Source organism: Papio anubis, chromosome 2 (genome assembly GCF_008728515.1).
Source record: "Papio anubis isolate 15944 chromosome 2, Panubis1.0, whole genome shotgun sequence".
In the NCBI taxonomy this organism is placed as follows: Eukaryota; Metazoa; Chordata; class Mammalia; order Primates; family Cercopithecidae; genus Papio; species Papio anubis.
In genome coordinates, this window is record NC_044977.1 from 49518482 (window position 1) to 49532318 (window position 13837).

Below are 13837 nucleotides of genomic sequence, written 5' to 3' on the forward strand. Positions count from 1 at the left end.
CTGCCCTCCGGGAAGCGTCTCCTGTGCGTCTGCGCGGGAGGTGGAACCTGGCTCTGGGGAGAAGCGGCGTGAGATCCGCGCCGGGTGCTAGCTAGTCCTTCTCGTCGCTGTTCGGCGCGCGCAGTGGGGTCGGCCCCGCCACCGTCGCCGCCATGCCCATGAAAGGCCGCTTCCCCATCCGCCGCACCCTGCAATATCTGAGCCAGGGAAACGTGGTGTTCAAGGAGTCCGTGAAGGTCATGACAGTGAATTACAACACGCACGGGGAGCTGGGCGAGGGCGCCAGGTCAGTCGCAGCCCCGGCAGCCGTAACCTGCTACTCGTGCCAGCCTGCTGGTAACGTGAGGTCCCTAGTCGCGCTGGGCGCCCGCTCAGCCCCGGGGCGGGCCCCCCAGGTCGGCGCTGTTACCCCCATTTTACAGAGGTCGAGACTGAGGCGGACGGCGGGGCCCCCGCCAGGCCGGCTGCAGTCGTGACGAGGTTTGCGGGGCGGAGGACAAGAACCCCCCTCCTAGATCTGCTTCCTCCGGCGCGGTGGGCGAGGCTGACCCGAGGGAGGCCACCGGTTCCCTTGGCCCCTGTGGCCAGCAAGGCAAGCGCTGGGGAGGGGCAGCCGCAGATCCTTTCGGGGTGACGGGAATGACACCCCTGCCCCAGAACGAATCTGAGAATAAAATGAGAGAAATAACAGCTGCGAACACTGATCATGTCTCGCACAGTTCTGAATGCTTCTCGCGCTTTCTCTCTTCTGATGCCTACAGAAACCCCAGCTTACCGCCACTCTAAGGCTGGGGAAGTGCACAGAGAGGTTAAATAACTTGCGGCTCCCCGAGACACCATGGCAGCCAGTGAGCGGTGAGCCGGGCTGTGTGGCCAGGAGTAAGTGAAAGCGCTTCCTTCGGGACTCAAGGTTTGGAAGTAATTAATTATGTCAGCTGTGCAGCAGCAGGCCCTACCCCGACTAGAGGGAACTATAGGGGACGCCTAGGATGTCTTTCAGCTTGGAACAGAGCAGGGACTCATTGAATGGCAGTTGGCAAGTGAAAGGTTTGGATTGACCCTGAGGCCGCGTGCCTTAGGCTCTGCAGGTATGAAGTCTACATTTATTGAGTACCCTCTGAGTGCTAGGCTGTGTGCTGTGTGCTGGGAGTTCAGCAGTGATGGAGGAGACGGCCTTAGCCCGCAGAAACTTTGGGACTGGGTGTATGTTGGATCAAAATGAGGCGTGGAGCAACTCCCTGTGGGGCATGGTCCCCTTGGTGACGGACCTTCACTGCATGGCCCTTCAGGAGAGCCGGAAGCCACTTCCTAGCCATTTGCTCTGCGCAGGTGAATCTGAGAACTTGGACCTGCTTGCCTGGAATCAGCTGGCTTGATGGCTTCCTGGAAGACTTGGTCTTGGTCTTAGGGTGAATGGGCACCCAGACACTCCTTCATAACCTACTGCACGACTGTGCACACCTCTGTCCCAGGGCAACTGCCAGGCAGATAATGGGAAGGGGTGGGGGTCTCGATGCGGCCCGCAGCGAGCTGGAGAGCACTTGCCCTATCCGGAGGGCCCTTCACTGTTTGGCACTGTGGGCTCCGTGGAGAATTTCTGATTTGTCAAGAAGCTGAAATCCAGATTTTTATGTAAATCTCTGGCTTTTAAATGGTCAGCCAATCAAAATAAGCCTGTGAGCCTCTTACATTCTCAAATATTTTAATATTCTCTAGGTAAATGGGATATAAAGAACCATTTGCTGTTTCTTTGTTCCTGGTGGTAGGGACTGGCCTGTGTCACCTGTGCCCTCTGTGATCTTGTGCCCATGGGTTGGAGTCTGTCTGCCTTGCTCTGGCTAGCCGCACTCCTCCCCCAATCCCCAGCCCTTGTTTGTTCATGTGCCCTCAGCATTTCAGCTGCCCCACTGGGACCTACCTCCATCCCAGGTGCCTGCGACCGGTACGGCCAGTCTTTGGGTACCTGCTGGGGGGAGTGGGCAGGTGCCTTATTTAGTATCTGAGGGCCAAGTCCCTACTCACCCCTGCCAGGTGTTCTACCCTTAAGAAGTGGCCCCAAGCCTCAGGGTGAATTTGATGGTGACAGAACAGTGTGATGGAAGGCCACACTAACAGCCCAGTTAGACCTGGGTCAGTTTACTTAACTTCTGACCTCAGTTTCCTTACTAATTGTAAAATCCCACCTTCTGGGGTTGGAGAGTCAGGTGCCTAGCAAAGTGTCTGGCATATACAGCAGGTGCCCAACTTAAGGTTCCTGCCATTATTTACTTTCCTCCTGTGTTTCAGCAAGAACCATTTTAAGATCTCTGTTGCATTTCTGTCCTAGTAGTTTAAAGTATGGGACCGTCTCACCTGGCTGTGTCCTAGTTTATTTGTAAAAAGTTCTGTGACGCTGGGATACTCTGCAGTGGGGTGGGAACTGATCAGAGGCTTCCTACGCCCCGGAAGGTAAATTCAGCCTTTGAGCTCCCAGGCCTGTGTGCTGTGGGGGTCTCCAAGGCCTCCATTCCTCCACTAGAGGCAGCAGTTTTCAAGGCTTGACTATTTAATTTGAGTCTTATACCCATATAGTTAATAACATCCTCAGAGAGCCACTTTTTTGTTTGTTTGTTTGTTTGAGATAGGACCTTGCTCTGTCGCCTAGGCTGGAATGTGGTGCAATCACAGCTCACTGGCTCACTGCAACCTCAAACTTCTAGGCTTAAGCGATCCTCCTTCATCAGCCTCCCAAGTAGTTGGGACCACCGGCATGTACCACTATGCCCAGCTAATTTTTTATTATTTTTTTTATAGAGACAGGGTCTCCCTATGTTGCCCAGGCTGGTATCAAACTCCTGAGCTCAAGCAGTCTTCCTGCCTGGGCTTCCCAAAGTGCTGGGGTTACAGGTGTGAGCCACTGCACCTGCCTGAGAGCTACTTGTTGATTTTTTGCTTTAGGCCTTGTCTGTGGACTTGTCACTATGGAACGTCTCTCACCACCATTGCTACTTCTCACCCCCAAAACCTCCATACTCTTCCACCCACTCCTCCCAGTATCATTATTCCAAATTTTGTATAGGATGATATTCAGCATTCAGATTAATATTACTTTGTAAATGCTATACACAATTGAGCCAAATAGAATACTATGATTATGCATTTTTTTTTTCGCAAGGCCTTTTGTTTTCTCTGGAGTATAAATCTATGTTTAAATCTTCTAAGTTTAAAGGTGTTCCTCCACTCCTGAATTGTAAAACTGTTCCCCCATGTGTAAATACATTGGTCTCATTATTTAAAAGTTGTGGTATAACCTAGATACGGTGCACACCTGTAAGTATACTACAGCTCCATAAACTGCCACTCATGTTTATACCTTGTCTTCACCACACAAATCACGACGTAGTACCTTTCCTGGTTTCATTTTCTTTTTTTTTTTTTTTTTTTTTTTTAGACGGGGTCTTGCTCTGTCACCCAGGCTGGAGTGCAGTGGCCGGATCTCAGCTCACTGCAAGCTCCGCCTCCCGGGTTCACGCCATTCTCCTGCCTCAGCCTCCCAAGTAGCTGGGACTACAGGCGCCCGCCACCTCGCCCGGCTAGTTTTTTGTATTTTTTAGTAGAGACGGGGTTTCACCGGGTTCGCCAGGATGGTCTCGATCTCCTGACCTTGTGATCCGCCCGTCTCGGCCTCCCAGAGTGCTGGGATTACAGGCTTGAGCCACCGCGCCCGGCCCCTGGTTTCATTTTCAGTGGTGCTTTGGCATTGGTGTTAAGTTAGCTTGCGGTGCAGGTTGGGATACAGATTTCTTTCCCCTCAGATGCCTGCCCAGGAGCCCCCATGCCATTCAGGGCATCTTCTAAGAGGATCCCTGCGAGTTGTTTTTCACAGCCTTTTTGGGTCCTCTGAGAATCTGATGAAAACACTGGACTTTCTCCCTAGAAAAATACCCATGCATAAAATTTTAGGCTAAAAACTGTTTCATAGGTTTCATTTCTTCCCTTTTGCAGGAAATTTGTGTTTTTCAACATACCTCAGATTCAATACAAAAACCCTTGGGTGCAGATCATGATGTTTAAGAACATGACGCCGTCACCCTTCCTGCGATTCTACTTAGGTGAGTGGGGCCCTCGCCATGGTCCAGGGGCTGTCCAGACATTCCTGGAGAGACTGCATCCTTCCTGCGGGAGCGTCAGGACGAGCTGCAGCGCGCGCTGTCATGCTGTGTCTGTGCCTCCTGGCACCTTTGGCTTCCCCATACCTAGGCACTCAGCGGCCACTGAGGTCTGGACTCCGTTCCCTCTCCAGCCTCATCTCTTATCCTCTGCCTCACACCATGGGGGTAATTGTTCCAAAGTTCCTTGTCACACCAGACTGTGATGCCTTTGCCCAAGCTTGTTTCTGGCCTGAAATCCGCTTTCTACCTTTGTTTGCTTATTTAACTGAAAAAAAAAAAAAGTTCCTTCAGGGCTCAGTATGGGCACCACTTCTAGGAAGCCTTCCCTGCATCAGAGAGTGACCTCCCATATGCCCCCAGAAGCCCTCTGTCTTAGTGCTGTGTGTGTCCTCTCAGGACTGTGTGCACTTACACGATGCTGTTCATGTTTGGATCAGGCACTAAGTGATGTTTATTCCATTAAGTTTGGCTCCATGCTGGAAAACCAGGAGGGCAGCTGTTCTGGCCCACCTCTCAGACACTTTGATCCTGAGCAAGTAATAGACCCATTTTAAAATCTGTCAGCTGAAGGCAAAATGTCTGCCATACATGGCTATGAGAATCAAATGAAGTGTAGGTTGGGAAATGCTTCAGGAAACAAAATGACCATGTTTTTTCATTCATTCAACAAATATGTAACACATGTTCCCTAGGACCAGGTGCTGGTCCGGAGGCTGGGATTATATCCAGCAGAGGGAGACAGAGAATGAACAAGTAATTTTAACAAAAGATTAGGGCCAGGCGTGGTGGCTCACACCTGTAATCCCATCACTTTGGGAGGCCGAGGAGGGTGGATCACGAGGTCAGGAGATCGAGACCATCCTGGCTAACACGGTGAAACCCCGTCTCTACTAAAAAAAACAATTAGCCAGGTGTGGTGGCAGGCACCTGTAGTCCCAGCTGCTCGGGAGGCTGAGGCAGGAGAATGGCTTGAACCTGGGAGGCGGAGCTTACAGTGAGCTGAGATCGTGCCCCACTGCACTCCAGCCTGGGCGGCAGAGCGAGACTCCGTCTCAAAAAAAAAAAAAATTAGTGCTGTGGACCTGGCGGTGCAGTGGCTCACCCCTGCAATCCCAGCACTTTGGGAGGCTGAAGCAGGTGGATCTCGAGCTCAGGAGTTCAAGACCAATATGGGCCACATGGTGAAACCCCATCTCTACAAAAAAATATTTAGCTGGTGTGGTGGCATATGCCTGTGGTCCCAGCTACCTGGGGGGCTGAGGCAGGAGGATTGCTTGAGCCTGGGAGGCAGAGGTTGCAGTGAGCCAAGATTGCACCACTGCATGCCAGCCTGGGCAACAGAGTGAGACCTTGTCTAAAAAAAAAAAAAAAGATTAGTGCTGTGAGAAACAGGACAAACAGGCAAGGTTAGAAGGGTGGCCCTGTGGCAGTTTGTGCATGTGAGCTTTGCTTATGTTTTTAAAACCAACTTTATTGAGGTGTAATTTACCTCAGTGTGCTGGTAGTGGCACACCCAAGTAGCACGTGCACCTGGATGGGTACTGGCCGTTGTTATATACCTGTACACTTATGTACATGCCCCAAGATGCAGAATGCCCCAGGACTGCAGGAAGTTCCTTAGTGCCACTTTCTAGTTAATTTCCCTTCCACCAGAGGCAACCCGTTATCCTTCTGTCACTATAGATGCATTTTGTTTTAGAATGTCATGTAACTAGAATCTCACAGTATGTGTTCCCTTGTGCCTGGTGTCTTTTACTCATGTTTTGAGATTCACCCAGGTTACATGTTTCGTGGTTTTTCCTGTTTCTGGCTGGGTGGTATTCCATTCTGTGAACGTACCACAGCGTGTCCACTCGCCTGTTGATGACTCTTTAGGTTTTTGTAAGATGCCGAGAGAGTTAGAAGTATGACATTTATGAGAGAGAAGACCTTGAAAGAAACCGGGAGAGTGAGGAGGCCGGGCAGGGAAGGTCGCCAGAACCACAGATGAGGACGCAGCTGTGGGAGTGTTGGCCAGCGCAGCGGGACATTCTAGCCTTGTGTTGGGTACTGAAGGCCAGACCCTAGGCCCTGGCCAGGGAGAGTACGGGCTGCCCAAGTGCTGCGCAGATCCCAGCAGTACTCCACAGGGCTCTCAGCTCAGCGGCTCCTCCTGGGAGGTCCTTGCTTGAAGGGAGGTTTGAGCGGCGGCCTCCTGGCTGCCAAAAAGAAAGCTACAGTAAAGGTGCGTGTAGGCTGCGCAGGTCTCTGGACAGAGGCATTCAGGCCTCCTGGGGGTATACCTGAGTGCAACTGCCGGGTCACAGAGCAGCTGTGTATTGAAGGTTCTCAGGCACTGCCTTTCCAAAGCAATTGTGCCGTGTTGCACTCCAGTCACAGGGTGGAGTTCCAGCAGCTGCACATCCTCGCTCACGCTAGTATTGTTGTATTAATGTCCCAGGGCTACTGTAACAATTAACCACCAACTTGTTGGCTTCACACAAATGTATGATCTTGCAGATCTGTGGGTTAGAAGTCCAGCATGGGCTGGAATCAGTGTCAGCAAAGCCTTCCTTTCTGGAGGCTTGAGGTGAACCCACGTCCTTGCGTTTCTTAGACTCCAGTGCCTGTCCACATTCTTTGGCTTGTGGCCTCATTCTACCATCTTCAAAGCCAGCAACCTTGCATATGCAGCCGTCCCTCCATCCTTCCACCTCCCTCTGACCACAGGTCAGGTGCTGCAGTTGTAAGGACACATGGGGTTAACCTGGGCCCGTTGGATGATCCAGGATCCTCTCCCCAACTCAAGGCCCTTAACTTGAATCACATCTGCAGAGTCCCTTTTGCTGTGTAAGGTTCTGGGGGTTAGGACGTGGACATCTCTGGGGACCATTATTCTGCCCATCAAATTGTCTTTTCAAGTTTAGCCATTCCGTTGGGTGTATATCTCATTGGAGTTTTAATTTGCATTTCCCCCAAGTTTCTTTTCCTGCGCTTATTGACCATTCAGATATTTATTTTGTAAAGAGTCTGTTTGAATCTTTTTTCCATTAAAAAAAAAAAACCGGGGCCGGGCGCGGTGGCTCAAGCCTGTAATCCCAGCACTTTGGGAGGCCGAGGTGGGCGGATCACGAGGTCAGGAGATCGAGACCATCCTGGCTAACCCGGTGAAAGCCCGTCTCTACTAAAGAAAATACAAAAAAACTAGCCAGGTGAGGTGGCGGGCGCCTGTAGTCCCAGCTACTCGGGAGGCTGAGGCAGGAGAATGGCGTAAACCCGGGAGGCGGAGCTTGCAGTGAGCTGAGATCCAGCCACTGCACTCCAGCCTGGGTGACAGAGGGAGACTCCGTCTCAAAAAAAAAAAAAGTAGGGGGGCCGCTTTCTTATCAAGTTCTTTATGTGTTCTGGGGTGCATTTCCTTTGTCGGAGATAATGTCTCATGACTGTTTTCTCTGTTTGTGGCCTGCTTTTCATTTTCTTAGTGGTGTCTTTTGAAGAGCAGAAATTTTAATTTTGATGAATTCAGTTTATCATTAAAAAAAATTTTTTTTAAAGACGAAGTCTTACTGTTGCCGAGGTTGAGTGCAGGTGTGTTCTATCCTAAATTCACTTTTTTCCAGTAGTTTTTATTTTCTAGATTCCTTAGGATTTTCTACATGCACTGTAATAATGTCATCTGCAAATAAAGACAGTTATACTTCTTTTCCAATCTTTTTTGTTTTGCCTTAACTCACTGGCTAAAGTGGCAGTAATATTTTGCATTTCTACTCGCAACGTATGAGAGTTCCAGTTACTCTGCATCCTCACTAGCACTTGGTATTGTCTGTGCTTTTACAATTTTAGCCATTTGCATATCTTGTTGTGGTTTTAATTTGCATTTTCCTAGTGACTAACTGAGATCTCATTTCGTGTGCTTATTGTTAGCCCTTTAAAAATTTTTAGTTACATGTTTATTCAGCGATGTGGTTTGGATCTGTGTCCCCACCCAAATCTCATGTTCAGTTATAATTCCCAATATTGAGGTGGGGTGTGATGGGCCTGGTCCGGTCACCATGGGGGTGGTGTCTCATGAATGGTTTAGCACCATCCCCTTTGGTACTGTGGTTGTGATAGTGAGTTCTCTTGAGATCTGGCTGTTTAAAAGTGTGTGGCACCTCCCCCTTCTCTCTCTTGCTCCTGCTTCCACCATGTGAGACTCTTGCTCCCCCTTTGCCTTCTGCCATGATTGGAAGCTTCCTGAGGCCTCCCCAGAAGCAGAAGCTGCTGTGCTTCCTGTACATCCTGCAGAACCACGAACCAGCGAAGCCTCTTTTCTCTATAAACTGCTCAGTCTCAGGCATTTCTTTATAGCAATGTGAGAGAATGAACTAATACATTAAGATATTTTGCCCATTTCATTAGTTGGATTGTCTGAGTTGTAAGATTTTTTTTTTATATATTCTGGATATAAGTCCTTTATCAGATATACACATATTTTCTCCCAGACTGTGGGTTATGGTGTCTTCTGAACTGTAAAATTTTTAATTTTGATTTTTCAATTTATAGAGTTTTTTTTTTTCTTTTATGGATTGTTTTTTAATGTCATCTCCAAAATATATTTGCCTAGGTAAGGTCATGACAATTTTCTCCTGTGTTCTCTTCTAGAAGTTTTATAAACGTTTGAGCACTTACATTTAGGTCCCGAATCCATTTTGAGTTTTAATTTTTTTTTCTGAGGTGGAGTCTGGCTCTGTTGCCCAGGCTGGAGTGCAGTGGCACGATCTCAGCTCACTGCAACCTCTGCCTCCAGGGTTCAAGCGATTCTCCTGCCTCAGCCTCCTGGAGTTTTACTTTTTAAAATTTTAATGTTGTGGGTAAAAGTCTAAATTCACTTATTAGCATATAGATAGCCAGTTGTCCCAGTGCCATTTGTTGAAAAGATTATCTTTCTTCATTGAATTATCTTGGTATCTTTTCTGAAAATCATTTGACCTTATAAATAAGGGTTTATTTCTGGACTCAGTTTTGTTACAGCATATGTCTATTCTTTTTTTTTTTTTTTTTTTCCAGACAGAGTCTCGCACTGTCACCCAGGCTGGAGTGCAGTGGTGCGATCTCCGCTCAGTGCAACCTCCACCTCCTGGGTTCAAGCAATTCTCCTGCCTCCCGCTAATTTTTTTGTATTTTTAGTAGAGACGGGGTTTCACTACGTTGGTCAGGCTGGTCTTGAACTCCTGACCTCATGATCCACCCGCCCCAGCCTTCCAAAGTGCTGGAATTATAGGCTTGAACCACAGCGCCCAGCCATATTCTTATATTAGTACCACGCTGTCTCGATTATAGTAATTTCAATTTATTGTAAATTTGAAATTGGAAAGTAAACGTTCTCCCATTTTCTCATTTTTCAGAATTGTTTTGGCTCTTTTGGGTCCTTTGCATTTCCATATGAATTTTAGGCTTACCTTCTAAGTTTCTACAAAAACACCTCTTGGGATTTTGATAGGGATTGATTGAATCTATGTACATCAGTTTGGGGAGAATTGCCGTCTTAAGAATATTGGGTCTTTCTATCCATAAACATGGAATGTCTTTCTATTAAAATAGCATGCTTTTTTTACATATCTAAAGCTTATGCTTGCTCGGGTCTAAAGAAAAATGGAAAAAGGAAGGGTAGTATTATGTATTATGTAAACAAATATATCTATTTTATTATTAAACTGTTTCTGCCACTAAAATCAAGTCCCAAATTACAACTTTCTGAGGCTGAGTGTGCTGTGAGTTCTGTTTCTCTTCTGCCCTGTGCTTTCCGTTTCCAGATTCTGGGGAGCAGGTCCTGGTGGATGTGGAGACCAAGAGCAATAAGGAGATCATGGAGCACATCAGAAAAATCTTGGGGAAGAATGAGTGAGTTGTTTGGTTTGACCTGGAAGGAGCAAACTTCTCAGCCCAGAGAATTTGAGGAAGAAAGGGGTGTGTGGGAAGGGTGTTGAGAGGTAAGATTCTCTGACAGTGAACCCCAGACACTACAAGAGCTGGGGCTGTAGAATCAGTTCTTTCTGATGTTGCTGTTCACCAAATCACGAAACCTCTGTAAGCTTTATCTCCCTTGGCTGTACAGTGTTGAGAAGTACCTCTCTCCCTTTTGCAGGGGACGGGAAGCTGAAATGCAGCTGACTTGTGGCCCTGTGCAGCTAACCCTTCTCTCCTGGGAATCTCAGCTTGGAGCTAGTAGATATCTAGCCCCAGAGCTCCTGGTGACAGGTCTTTCTTTCCATGAATGAGAGGAGACAGAAAGGGAGGGAAGCCGACGAAGTCTGTCTTTGAGAAACTGCACAGAGGTCTTTTCAGGCTCCTTTATCCTGTGATTGATTGTCAGCGCTGTGGGCCCCACCTGTGGCAGCAGATAGGCTGACCACACTGCGTAGGCTTGCTCCTGTGGTCTGAGGGGACAACAGCAGGCCTTCCTGCAGTCCTCTCCTCAGGGGCCAGCAGGGAGAGAGGGATAGGCTTTGGCAGTGAGGATCAGGTTAGAAGGCAGGAGATCCAGGTGTCCCTGGTGGATGGTGGGGCTGTCTCAGCTGAGAAACTGCCCTGTGCCTGCCACTCAGTCGCCAATGCTTGGTTGCCATCTGTGCACTTTGGCAGGGAAACCCTCAGGGAAGAGGAGGAGAAGAAAAAGGAGCTCTCTCACCCAGCCAACTTCGGCCCTCGAAAGTACTGCCTGCGGGAGTGCATCTGTGAAGTGGAAGGGCAGGTGCCCTGCCCCAGCCTGGTGCCATTACCCAAGGAGATGAGGGGGAAGTACAAAGCCATTCTGAAAGCCAGTGCCCAGGACTAAGGCCCATGGTCACTGTGGGCTGGAGTGATGGTGTCTGACCAGTGGGAATATTGGAATGGGATTACTCTGGCCCAGGGAAGCCCCTGGTTCTGTCCCTGGAGACTCTGGAAATCCTTTTGCATTAAAAGGACTTTACACACCTGTGTAAAAGGACATGGGAGAGGAGGGTCTGAAGCTGAGCGCTAAATGAATATCCCTGCTCCACTGGTCAATAAAACGCTTCCTAACAGCAGCTTGGTGTGTATCTGGTCCTAGTCAAGAGGAAGGCCTGTGTAGTAGAAAGGCTTTGGGCCTGGGAGGTTAAGGCCACAGCCTGTTGACACCTGTTTTGGTCCTGTGACGCTTTACTGGTCTCCACTGGCTTTGAATCTTCCTCTGGGCCCTACTCTGGAGAACATCAGGGTTGCTGTGGTTGAGTCTGGCTAGCACTGTCTGTGGTTGGCAGTGCGGACACCCCTCCATTCAGTTCCTTGGGTATTTTTCAGAAATCCAAAGGTAACCCTTTGTGCACCGCTCACTTTTGTAAGTATAATTGATGACCCTTGCCTGCTGGGGAGCCTAGCCATGGGCCAGAGATGGAAGAGCCCCAGTGGCTGACAGGCCAGCCTCACCCAGGCACGTACCTGCTGACCAGTACCTGCTGACTGCCCAGCCACTGTGTGCATTAGCAGGGAGGTTTGTAGGCCTTGGAGGAAAGGAGGAGACACCACCTGGTGGCCACATCGGGGCCTGCTGGGGGGATGGTGTCTATAGCTGGTCATCTGGCTCTGCTGGCTCCCTCAGGCCCTGCTTACCAAGCTCTGGAGGCGGGAGTGCTGCATTACTGAGCACCTTCCTTGTTCTTTCCTCATAGGACACTGATGTTACTGTCATTGTAGTTATGCTAAAGTGGAGGTTTCAGCCTCCAGAAGACAGCAGAGCCCTCTAGGGTCACCTTAAGAATAGGTTTAGCAAGGCTGGGTGTGGTGGCTCATGCCTGTAATCCCAGCACTTTGGGAGGCTGATGTGGGTAGATCAGTTGAGCCCAGGAGTTCGAGACCAGCCTAGGCAACATGGCAAGACCTTGTCTCTACAAAAAATACAAAAATTAGCTGGGTGCGGTGTTAGGCGTCTGTAGTTCCAGCTATTTGGAAAGCTGCGGTGGGAGGATCTCTTGAGCTTGGAAGGTCAAGGCTTCAGTGAATCATGATCATGTGCTACTGCACTCCAGCCTGGGCCACAGAGCAAGACTGTCTCAAGAAAAACAATTTTTTAAATAGGTTTAATGATAAAGTGAAGGACCAGTTGGACCATGGCCCCCTAGAAACTCAACCAAGGAGACTTGACTTGTATCTGATACAAGGCGGCAGTGGTTAAAAGAATTAAAAAAGGACGGTGGTGCTTGGAAGAGCAGAACCAAAGTTTTCACTCCTCTACCTACTAGGGCCTTGGCCAAGTCTTAAAGCTTTCTGGGTCTGTAACTGGTTTTGTCTGTAAAATGGGGAAAAGGCTACCTTTTCTGCCACATGAACTAGCCGCCTGGTGAAATGATGTCATACTACAATGTGTTTCATTAACTGTTGGAGATTATCACATTAAATTGAGCAGATTTGGGTCTTTTACATTTGATGCTCAAGTTTGATTCTGTACCTGTGTTCGGGGTGATGGCTTGTCAGGGGTGGGAGGGGAAGGTGGGCAGAGACTGATGTATAAAGGACAGGTGTTCCTTGAGTGACCACAGACTTACAAAGGGAGTGTTTAATTGCAATCTCTGCCATCAGCATTTTGGCTGGGTGGAAAAAGCTCTCCTCCACTCAGAGCCCTCCCATGTCTGCTGGTTTCAGTTCCCCACCCAACTGACTGAAGTCTTGACCTTGCCACTAGCTGCCTGGGCATTCTACTTGGCTGCAAGGGCTCTTTAGAAAGCACCTAGTTCCTTTTGGCTTTCATCTGCAGTTTAGGTCTCCATAGCTAGTGACACAGAAAGCCTTATGAGAGTATTCCTTCCCTCTAGGGCCCAAAGAGGCTACTCACCAGCAGGAATGTCCTGAACCAAAGGAGTGGTGACCCTTCTCTAGACAGAATAAATGTCTGGTCCCTAATGGGACAGAAAACTAGGGTTTGAGTTCAGGCTTGACACAGGAGTGATGGGCAGTAAGGTGGACAACCCAGACCCAGAAGGGACGTGTGTGGAGACAGCAGCATTCCTGTGGTGCAGTTACTGCTTGTGTGGCCAGCTTCACAGGCAGCAGATAATTTGTGGAAGTAACATTATTTTCTTTTTTTGTCCCCTGTAGGCTACTTGATCCTGGATAGTTTCTCTTTAAACCTTTGTCTTTCCCTATTTTGTTTAGTAGTGATGAAAGATGGGTTTAAAATATACAGAAATGGGAGAAAATTAGAGAAAATATGAAGATTTTATAATTTATACATGTTCTTAATTTTATTTGCACAAGCAGTGTTCACAGCCTTATTTTTCTGAAGTGACCACTTCTTTTATTCTCTTTGAGGCACTACCTGGCAGCACCATCTAAACCTGTATCTGCTGTGGTCCCAGTTACTCAGGAGGCTGAGGCAGGAGGATCGCTTGAGTCCAGGAGGTTGAGGCTGCAGTAAGCCATGACTGTACCACTGCACTCCAGCCTGGGTGACAGAGTGAGGCCCTATCTGGCTGCCAGTGAGTTCTGTTGTGCATCAGACTTTGGACCTCAGAATTTTCACCTGGAACATGAGAGGTCAGATGACATAATGAGTATGTTCTAACTTTTGAAACTTCTAGAGCTTATTTTTACTCTTGATAGCACGTATCCTTAAAGAACAAGCTTGTCAGTTTAAGGCCTGTCTGTAATGGCATCTGGTGGTCCAGCAGCCTAACGGTGCTCTGCTCCAGAAACATCTGTGTGGCTTCCCT

The 13837-nt window shown here is 48.7% G+C and overlaps 2 protein-coding genes across 2 annotated transcripts in view; one reads left to right on the forward strand and one right to left on the reverse strand.

Annotated features, from left to right (window-relative positions):
- Positions 1–16: 16 nt before the first annotated feature.
- On the forward strand, positions 17–12548 carry MRPS25 (mitochondrial ribosomal protein S25). Its single transcript, XM_003906868.2, has 4 exons — positions 17–286; positions 3985–4091; positions 9926–10013; positions 10755–12548. The coding sequence occupies exons 1-4, from the start codon at positions 153–155 to the stop codon at positions 10945–10947; spliced, it is 522 nt and encodes a 173-aa protein (XP_003906917.1). The 5' UTR covers positions 17–152; the 3' UTR covers positions 10948–12548.
- A 287-nt stretch (positions 12549–12835) lies between these two features.
- Positions 12836–13837, reverse strand: part of NR2C2 (nuclear receptor subfamily 2 group C member 2) — a 102690-nt gene continuing 101688 nt past the window's right edge. Inside the window, exon 16 of the transcript XR_002515737.2 lies at positions 12836–13647. The gene's annotated coding sequence lies outside the window, so the exon portion shown is untranslated. The remainder of the gene's footprint in view (positions 13648–13837) is intronic.